At 37.6% G+C, this 10,626-nt stretch overlaps 2 protein-coding genes across 7 annotated transcripts in view; both read left to right on the top strand.

Moving 5' to 3' along the window:
• The window catches only part of brd4 (bromodomain containing 4), a 55,223-nt gene extending 50,714 nt beyond the window's left edge, over positions 1-4,509 (top strand). For all 6 annotated transcript variants that reach the window (XM_036567489.1, XM_036567488.1, XM_036567492.1 and 3 more), the window contains 3 exons: positions 387-592; positions 1,070-1,325; positions 1,976-4,509. In XM_036567489.1, coding sequence (XP_036423382.1) covers positions 387-592; positions 1,070-1,325; positions 1,976-2,044 — 531 coding nt within the window. In that variant the 3' untranslated portion in view covers positions 2,045-4,509. The remainder of the gene's footprint in view (positions 1-386; positions 593-1,069; positions 1,326-1,975) is intronic.
• Positions 4,510-7,126: 2,617 nt separating this feature from the next.
• LOC118806129 (protein PET100 homolog, mitochondrial) lies at positions 7,127-10,044 on the top strand. The gene is made up of 4 exons (XM_036567493.1): positions 7,127-7,249; positions 7,517-7,603; positions 9,441-9,473; positions 9,591-10,044. The coding sequence occupies exons 1-4, from the start codon at positions 7,223-7,225 to the stop codon at positions 9,693-9,695; spliced, it is 252 nt and encodes an 83-aa protein (XP_036423386.1). The 5' UTR covers positions 7,127-7,222; the 3' UTR covers positions 9,696-10,044.
• Positions 10,045-10,626: the final 582 nt, after the last annotated feature.

Here is a 10,626-nt window from a genome sequence, read left to right on the forward strand (position 1 = left end):
TAGACCAAATATAGAAATGGCATCACTTTTTTAGCGCACACACATTTTTTATTTATTTATATATATATAAAAATATATAATATAATGTGTGTGTGCGCTAAAAAAGTGATGCCATTTCTATATTTGGTCTATAATTTATATACATGTATACTGTACTGTGCAAGTCTGAAGCACCTAATATTTGTGTTTTTCTGAGCAAAAAATGCTTACCACTGAGATAAATAGCTTTTTCATTGCAATTTCCCAAGTGCTTAAAACTTTTGCACAGTACTATATATTGTTCTAAGAAATTGTGCTAAGTACGATGTACTGTGTTGACTTTTCTGAGCTGCGTTGTCCAGTAATTCAATTTTTTTGCATTTATTTATTTTTGTCTCCCCCATTAGGATGTGAAGCTTAAGAATATGGGCTCGTGGGCTAGCCTGGCACAGAAGTCCACCTCCACGCCCTCGTCTGCAGTGAAGTCAAGCAGCGACAGTTTCGAGCAGTTCAGGCGTGCAGCTCGGGAGAAGGAGGAGAGAGAGAAAGCACTGAAGGCCCAGGCAGAGCAGGCCGAAAAGGACCGACAGCGCAGAGAGCAGGAGAAACAACGGTGAGATTAAAAAAAAAATTGCATTGTGGGGTTGCATTTGATGGCGATGACACCACAAAAAGAATTGGTTATAATAAGTTAATATTGTATAAAAATTACACTAATTTTTGGACAGAATTCTGTAAATATAGTCAAATGGAAACAAAACAACCTGGTGTATTAGTTTTATGGTCTGTGCTCCACTACAGCCACAGTCATCTCCTTTTTTTTTTTTTATATATATAATTATGAATCTATATAAATATTAATACCAAAATAATTCAATCGAATCCTGCTGACATTTGATTTTGAATGATAGGATTTAATGATAATTGAGATTTAATAATGTTTCTTGTTTCTAATATGAAAGTTGTTCCTATGGTGACTGATGAGTATCCTGGTTTGTAATGTAATAATGACACAGTACTTGTAAAAATGGCTGTTTCGGAGACAACAGCAGCAGGGTGAACGACTCATTGTCTCTGTTGCTCTCCCAAGGGGTCGGGATGAGGAAGACTCGATGGAGCCAGTGCGAAGGCCCCACGAGGAGCCACGTAGACGCTCTGAGCACCTGCAGGCCCCTCAGCAGCAGCACCAGGCCCCAACACAAGCCCCTAACCCACCGGCCCAACCCCCGTCAGCACCACAGCCCTCGCAGGCCCCCGCCCAGTCCCCAGCCTCTAGCCAGAGCGCACTGGATCAGCAGAGAGAGATGGCACGTCGCCGGGAACAGGAGAGGCGGAGGAGAGAGGCGGTGAGTTGTAGCCCATTGGTTTCCTTTTGCCCACTTCATTATCTTCACACTGCAACAAGAGATTGAATGATGTTCAAACGCTGTTGTACAGTGTTATGAATGAACACGTACACTATATGTCCCAAAGTATCCAGACACCTAGTTAGTAAATTCTATGTAAGGGTGCACATCACTGAGTGACAGTCATTCAGTTGCACTCACACAGGTTATATAATCTCCACAGAAAAAGCATTGCTACTAGAATTAGCTGCCCAATGCCAAGTGTCATCTAGAGGGGTATAAAGCCGCAGTGGTACTGTGTTCCCTGAACTGATGGAGCTCCATCCAGTACCTTTAGGATGAGTTGGAGTGATCCAGAACTAATCATCCAAGTCCAGTAGCTCACCTCACAAATGGTCTTGTTGCTGAATGCAGTCAAATCCTCACAGCAGTGCTCCAACATCTAATGTAAAGCCTTCTCAGAAAGGTAGAGGCTGTTACTGCAGCAAAGGGAAGGGACCAACTCCCTATTAATACCCTTCATTTCAAGAAACGTTAGTTGAGCAGGTGTTTACAAACGTTTTTGGACATATACCGTTGTAACACATCTGAGACAATAAAATTATGTAAGCATTACTTAACTGATGCCTACTTTTGTCTTCTTTCAACAGATGGCAGCTACCATTGACATGAATTTCCAAAGTGATTTGATGGCTATTTTCGAGGAGAACTTGTTTTGAAATGCACGAGGAGGCAAAAGAGACTGCAAAAATAATGTAATGGATTCCTCTGCATAGAGAAAGTGGACTGGTGAAGCGGTAAGGGAATAAAAGACCCCAACTGACCATGAGAAACACTGAAGAGGCAGAGATGGCATTGGGTAAGCTGAGGCCCTGACAGGAAGCCTGTAGCTTTCTTGTTGCCTTAGCAGAAAAGAGGGACCCTCAAGCTGGGACATCATTGTCTCTCTGGCATTCCTCCTGGATTTAAACCTGTAACGGTATCAGGAAGGAAAGGACTTCTCATGGGGCACTAGTTTGAATCAATGGGAGCAAATGGACGGACTTGATTAGTGGAGGAATATCTAAGCGACAACAGTTTAAATGTACTGATTACCCGTAGTGCGGCGTTCATCAACTGCCAGATGTCTAAGGGGTATTGCTTTTTTTTTTTTCTTTCACTGTTTTGTTTTTTTCTTTTTTTTCTTTTCTCTTTTTTTTCTTTTTTTTAAGAACACATGCAAGCAAGCGACAAGATTGGTTGTGACCCAACTTAAGATCATCATGTAATATCTCAGGAGAGGAGGTACAGCTTGCCTTATGCCTCTGACCTGTAGACTCAAACATCACAGTACATGATATTCACTGACCTGGGGTTTGAACAAAACAGCAAAACACAAGCCGAAGTGTTATTACAGATTGTTCATTATGTAGGATACTACTGTAAAAAGGTATTTTCTTAATGATTACTGTTAATTATTTTCCTTTTGTTTTCTTTTCTTTTTTTTAACCCTCTTACCAACACTTAACCCCCTGTGATGTCTATGCCAAACAACTTTTTCCTTTTATGCTGAAGTCCTAAACCTGAAATGCTTCATTTGACTTGTCTTTTTCGTAATATATAAATATATTTTCTTGTTCTCTCCACCCGACATGAAAGTTTAGGTAGCCTTGTAGTAGATAAACCTAATATATGCATTACTCCAACAATTGTTAATTCAAGACAGAATCGTTTAAGGTATACTTTTAATCCTTCTCCATTTCATTTAAAGTTGACACAGAGTCATACCGTATGGGGGGGGTATACACCTTTTCTCAGTATCCTTCAGTTCGAGTATAATTTGAAAGCATACAGTAACTGCTTTCTGTGTATTATACTTATAGAAAGAAGTTGACGTATTGTCCGTAACTGGTTCATGCAACTGCATATTAGAAGCGACATAAGCAGCGGCCGAGCGAGCGCTCGGCTCTTCGGGAACACCGCGGAGAGGGTGGAGCCAGAGTGCACCTCTCACCTGTTTTTGTTTTTTTGTTTTTTTTTCCCCCCGTTTGTTTGTTTGTGTTCTTTTTGCATGGCTCCTGTTTTTCTTTCGCACATCATTTTGAAATCCAATCAGAGGAGACTGTACGCTGTTCTAGATATAACGATTACATTAAGATTTGAAACAAAAAAAATCAAACAGTTCTGATTTTATATCATTGTTCTTGTTCAATTATAGTGGATGTGAGTTCTAATTATGTTATTTGAGTCGGCAAAAGGGGGGGCGGGAGGGTTTGGGTGGGCGTGGGCACAGTTTGAGACCTTTGCGGGGGTCCTCTGAGTTTTCTCCTATGGTGTTTTCTCCAGTGCCTGTATTGTATTGCGATTCTAGTTGGCATATATTACGTTCTAGGGAGGGCAAGGGAGGGGCTGAAAGATGTGGGAGGGAGAACTCGGGGTTTAGGGAAGAGCTTGTGTAAAAAGCAAAATAAAAAACACCAAAAAAATACAAAAAAAAAATACAAAAAAAAATAGACAAAAAAAGGAAAGTCAACATTTTATATTCTACCCATTTACAATATTCAGGTTTAAATCTAGTTTTAGCTGGACTTCTTAACTATTCACCAGGCAGTTAAGTTTTCTTCATTTTTCTTGAACCTGTTTTAAGAGGACATGTCAGAGCAGCCACATACTCATTATTCTGTATGTATGGATAGTTGGATGTGTGTGTATGTATGTGTCAGTATGGTCTTCAGTATGTGGCACAGGGAAGTGTGCTCCTCCCGGGAGCTTCCAGAAACACTTAACAAGAGGAGTTGCTTTGCTAACACTTTTTTCCCCCTCAATGAAGTCCACATATATAAATATATATAAATTTTTTTCGTTAATTCGGTTTGTAAAAGCTGAACGAAGAAACGCTTCATTCCTTCAAGCCTTTAAATGTATTCTTTTGTTTTCCTTGGTAACAGTTGGACATTATGTGCCATAGATACGAATTCTCCACAGAATGTGCTGACCTGCGGCTCAGCCGAGAGTTTGCTTTATTCAGGTATTTTATTTTATTTTTTTTTCTCCTTTTTTCCTTTTTTTTTTGGTTTTTGTTAAACATTTTCCTCGATTACTGTTTGGTATGTGAGTGAGCTATCGAGGTCAATGATTCACTCTGTTATGATCATGATATAAACTCATCTCTTTTATAGAAAATTAAAAGGAAACAAAAAATGCGTCTTTTGTCTGTTTCCTTTGTGAGCTTTACAATTAGGATCATTAAATATTTTCACTCTACAAAAGAAAAGTCACCGTCACATTGTCAGAGTCAGTCAGAAACACAGTCAGAAAGTCACATTGTTCAACTCGATTTGAAACCTGCTTACTTACAGGGCTGTGCATTATGGGCATCAAATTCACTATTGGATTTCACAATATCACTTGTTGAAAATGCCCATGACAGTAATTAAGGAATTTAAAACATTGGGAGACGTGAAGATTTTGCTGGGAAGAGGAGGTATGTCTATACTGACCCCATGCACAGTGAGGAAGATGGTTTGAGTGGACAAAGAATCTCCAAGGTTCACAGATGGGAAAACTTCAGACATTAAGTTAGGTCTTGGGCTCACAACGTCTCCCAAACTACAATAAGACGCCACCTAAATAACCACAAGTTGTTTGGGAGAGTTGCCAGAAGAAAGAGCTCATACAGTTTTCCAAATGTTACTGGAACTTTCAGTGGGACCGTGTCCTGGTAAGATAAGAAAAAAAAGGTTTTTGTAAACAAACACCAGAGGTCAGTTTGGCGTGGACACAAAGATAGCCATGCAGAAAAGTACCTCATCTCCACTGTGAAGTGTGGTGGTGGATCTTTGATGATGTGGGGCTGTTTTTCTTCCAAAAACACCTCAAAATCAACACAAAAGTAGTTCACGGACCACAGAATTAACCCCATGCATAGTGGGGCCACCCCAGTCCCCTGACCCAAACCCCATAGAAAACATGGGATGAGCTGAAGAGGAGAGACCACAGTGTGGACCTTAGAATCTGAAGGATCTGGAAAGATTTTGGTCTCAGATCCTTTGTCATTTGTTCCCCAGTCTCATTAAACATAAAAGCTCTGTCATCTATGCAAAGGGAGGCTGCACAAAGTAGTAAATAAAGGGTGCCAGCAATTATAGCGCACACAGATTTGAGAAAAATATTTCGCTCCTACATTGTACTTACAAAAGAAAAAAAAAGTTTTATTTTTGTTCATATTTTGAATAAAGGATCAAAATAATAAGCAATAAAGTATGTTTTGCCCATGTTTATCAGGGGTGCCAATATTTGTGGATGGCACTATATGAGGAACATTATAGCCAAGAATAATTATGTTACACATCTATATATTTTTCACAGGCCTAGCTCAGTCAGAACGTACTGATATTCTTCCAAAATAAGATTGAGAGCAATTTATTTGACATTTTGTAGAAATATGATGCTGACCTTGAACACAACATTACATCACTCAACATGCATCCTCTTGGGTCCAGGGGTGCTGGAACCTGTGCTGGACAGAAGGCAGGAAACACCCTGACAGGTTAGCAGTCCATCACAGGGCAGACACACACAGTCACAGTTTAGGGGTATTTTAGCCTGCCTGTATGTCTTCAGACAGAAACCTGAACACCTGGACGAAACCCATGCAGACACATAGAGAACCCAGGTCACCCAGCCAGGGAATCACACCCAGCCCCTTCTTGCTGTGAGGTGACAGCACTACTCACTGCACTGAAGAGGCAAAAAAAAAAATAGCGCTTGTGCAATGCAGTGTGAAACATCAATAGAAAGATACTAGTTTGCAGATTTACAAGTATATTTAGAAAGTCAAGTCTTTTATTTTGAAGTGTAAACATACCGAATGAGTTAGGAAAATTCAATAATTTAAGACAAATTATCACCTAATTTGCCAGTTTAATTCTAACCGTAACTTAATCTGAAATATGTGTCCCTAAACAGCTGATGAGCTGAGTTACATAACGCTACGTTTCAAAACTGTGTTGATGTGTTTTGACACTGCATTAACCCTATATTTCAGAAAAAGTCTGATAAAGGCTTGGAGTATCCATTTTTAATCACAGATGTGTTCAGGCCGTGCCATGTGCAGCTTTTTGTTTTATGTTTTAATCTATAGACTTTATTTCCAAATTGTTATTATATAATTCTGACGTAAGGTTTCACAAGAGCAATGAGTGACGGTCTTTCCGGCCACACTCGGGAATGTATTTCAAAATAAAAGTTCGAATTTTAAAAAATGCGTGTGGTAGCAGATACGACAGTGCGTAAAATCGTTTTGAAATAAAAGTGGTTGGCGAGTCATAATAGGGATATAAAACAGAATTTGGGGAATAGTGGTCTAAGTGAAAAGGAGCATTGCAGTAGCAATTGAATTGACCAAGACTATGACCAATTTATTTTATGTGACAACAGTATATTGAATATTCCGCGAAGAACATGTACACTTACAATGTATTTTAAATAAAAATAATGCATTAACAAACGATTTAATAAAGAATTTATACCTTTTGATGAGTTTATTATTTTTAGCAACAAGTTGAGGCAGCCAGTGTGGATTTAAGTGCATCTCAAACGGCTGTTTGCTCCATAGGGCATGAAATAAGGACTGAAATTGTGAACTGTATGTGAATTTGGGATCATATAGACCAAAAACACACGTGGCACCTACATTTGTAGAAGTGGACTAGATAGGAGGAGACTCTGGAGCTAAATGAAAGCTTTTATGGTTTTATATGTGAGAACTTTGCTCCCTAAACTCTCCTGATTATGTTTCTGTCCGGTGTCTTATAGAGACGTGCTGCTCGGTGAACTTTTAATTTGTCTCCGAGTTGGCGCAGCAGCACTGCAACCGGAACTGTAGTATGTTGAGCTTGTGGTAGCCTTGAGGAGACATGGGGGTGAAAATAGAAATATTTCGGGTGAGATATATTCCGCTCCTCTTTCGTTATTAGGTTGTTACGTTTGGCGCTGAATAGGTTATTAAACTGTATTAAATATGTCAGACAGTACGGCGTAAATTTCCCGTTCCACCTTAAATGGTGCAACCTTTACATTCTGGCTCCTGCGGCTGCACCGTTTAAGGTGGAACGGGAAATTCGAACAAGAAGTCAGTTTGAGCTTCGTGAGTTACTCGGTGATTTGTGAGGTTTATGTCCTGCTTTTCCTTTTTATTATTCTCTTTCCAGATGATGCTCTATCTGTCCTTCCCAGTGACGATGTTCTGGATATCCAACCAAGCGGAGTACTTTGAGGAGTACATTGTGAAGAGAAAGGTCAGTAGGTTAGCTAACTGCCATTTCCTAACACACCTGAACCGTGTAAACAAGACCTGTATAACCTGTACAGTTATTTAGGCTGGTATCTCAAACCAGAATGGACGTTTTTCTGTCTAATTCAGTTTTTGATGTGTAAACAAAGCCATTTGGAGTGATTTGATGAGACGCAGTGCATTTTAGAGAAATTTTTAGAGAGTCTGCTTTCTTTACTATAGTGGTGATGGGGAGCATGTGAAAACACATTCCCATCACTTTAAAGAAAAAAAAAAATCCAGCATCTAATTGTTATTCTTCATTATTAAGAGATTCGCGATGTCATTATTATGAGATACTAAGTCTTCATTTTGAAAAAAACTAGCGTGAGTGCATCTCAGAATAACGAGAAGGTTTCTCAAAATAATGAGTAAGCATCTCAAAATAATACAGTATCACAAAATAATGAGATATTGTCGCAAAATAATGGCATAGCAGTTGAAAATAATAACTAGGTGCTGGATTTTTTTTGTTGTAAGTGGCAGGAATGGGCTTCCATAGGAGCCTGATATTTACAACACAAATATAACTTCTATTGAAAAACAGAAAATAATCACGTTTCCTGGGTTATATATATATATATATATATATATATATATATATATATATATATATATATATTTATATTTTTTTTATATTTTATATATATATATATATATATATATATATATATATATTTTATATATATATATATATATATATATATATATATATATATAATATATATATAATATATGTATGTATGTATATTCAGTTCTTACCACCACTATAAACTATTCTGACTAGTAAATTTCTCTGGAATGGAGCACTTCACATCAAATCACTCTGAATGACTAAATTTAAATCTTAATGTAAACATAGTCCTAAAGGATTTAAAGTTGTGAGTCACTGTTGATGTTAAAGTTGAGTATAGTTTAGTAGTTTTCAGATTGAGTGGTTTGAAAACCACTGGTTTAGTCCAAGACCAGACTTAATCCATGTGCAGGTAGCTGGCTCCTGATCACCTGAGGTGCAGGAACAGCAGTCAGTATTTCTAAGGTCTGGGCTGAGAGCCTTCGCTATAGGTATGCTGTAAGTTTATTTCAGGTAAAAGAATATGATCTAACTGGTAAATGTCTGACCTTGTAACGTTGCTTTAAGAAACGATTCAGTGCATCATGAAATCTCAAGTTTCACCATGATTTGATTAGATTATTTTGGTGAAAGTATTCAGATTCAGAATTCTTTTTAAAAAGACACTGAATACCCACATTTGGCTGAAGAATATTATACAGATTAGTGAATATAACAAAGACAGTACATATGAAAACATTTGAAAATAACTTGTGAATTTTATTTTGATCAAAAAATGCTTGATTGAACATTATAGTAATTGATTTTAACATGCCAGAATTGATGCAGTTCAATTGCCACGTTCAGATCGATGAATCATGCTTTATCAATACATTTTTATGTGCCTTATCTACTCCAGGATGGCACAGATTGGACAAAATACTATGTTGTGATTATATTGCTGACTATTGGTCAGCCTTTGTGACATGATTAACGATTAGCCTGTCTTATTTTGACCAACATTATTTTATTAGTTTATTTGTTTATTTGTACCATGCAAATGCTGAATTTTTTAAAAACATTCTCAGATGAGATTCATTGTGATGCCCTAAAAACTATAACATATTCGCATATTGCAACCTTCTGCAGTATCAGTACTGCAAAGGCCAACACCACGATAGTGTTCAGCATATTCTGCAGCATTAGTCTGCTCTTGGTCTTTACTGATGCACTTGCATTTCCTTTTCAGAGGGAGATCTTTCCACCAGATGAGAAAATGCATGTAAGTAGATCACCTTTTTATTTCATTATAGTTCTGATGGTCACAGCATCAGCCTAATATTGGAATTATTAGTGTGATCATAATTCTGTTAGTCTGACCTTCTCTTTCGGAAAACAGAGACAAGAGCTTGAGGAGTTTAAGGAGCGCATGAGAAGTCGAAAGGAGCAGAAGATGCTGAAGGCTCTGGGCATGGAATCAGAAAACTCATTAGAAAAGGAGTGATGTCTCCGATCCCCAAACAGAAGGGGCCAAGTGGCTAAGCTAATGGTACAACAGGAGACCATGACAAGCTTGGGTTTGGCACTTTAGTCGAGGGTCATATATTATGGAGAGTTGAGTGCACCTTTGAAAAATCACAGCAAATGTGCAGTTTTATAAGTATAAATGCTGTCAAACTCCAAACAATACTATTTGTTTCTTTGTAAAGCGTAACATTCAGAATACAAATGAAGAACACTGGCTTTGTTGTTGCTGGATAGTATATATGTATTTATTTTTTTATTAAATCAGAATGGGTGAATTGATTTTCATATTAACGTGTTTCATTAAACTTTGATTTTGTCATCATTAACAAGGGCAAAGTTTTAATTTGTACCTTTGTTCACTGTATTGCTGCATGATACGTAATATATATTATTTAATGTATAAATATTATAGAATTCACTATATAAATGTTTGAGTGTTGTGAAATAATATACTGCCTGTCAAAAAATTGGGCACACCTTGCCTTATTCAGAAAAAAATAACTGCAAAAGTTTGAGTGCAGACATCACAACAAGGTAATAAATAAGTGGGATTTGGCGTTATAGTACTGTCACAAATTGTACACATGATAATGTTTTATGTAAATAAACCTATAAATTCTTTATGACAGATGTAAGAAAAACAAATTGAGAAGTACCACTTTTCCTACTTGTAAGTTGCACTTGAACAGCTGACAAAGTCGTATTAAATGAAGGGAAACTGGGGATATTAGACGACATGAATTTATGAGATGTGACGTATAACATAACGTTTCACCTCTTCCACCAGTTAAAAAACAGTAAACATATTAACGACAGATGTGTGATCTATGTGAGTTTTTTCTACAGTCCGCTTTCTTTTTCCATTTGGTGGCAATATCTTTCAGCGGTCATCTGAATGTGTATAAATA

The sequence above is a fragment of the Colossoma macropomum genome, unplaced genomic scaffold (genome assembly GCF_904425465.1).
Source record: "Colossoma macropomum unplaced genomic scaffold, Colossoma_macropomum, whole genome shotgun sequence".
NCBI lineage: Eukaryota > Metazoa > Chordata > Actinopteri > Characiformes > Serrasalmidae > Colossoma > Colossoma macropomum.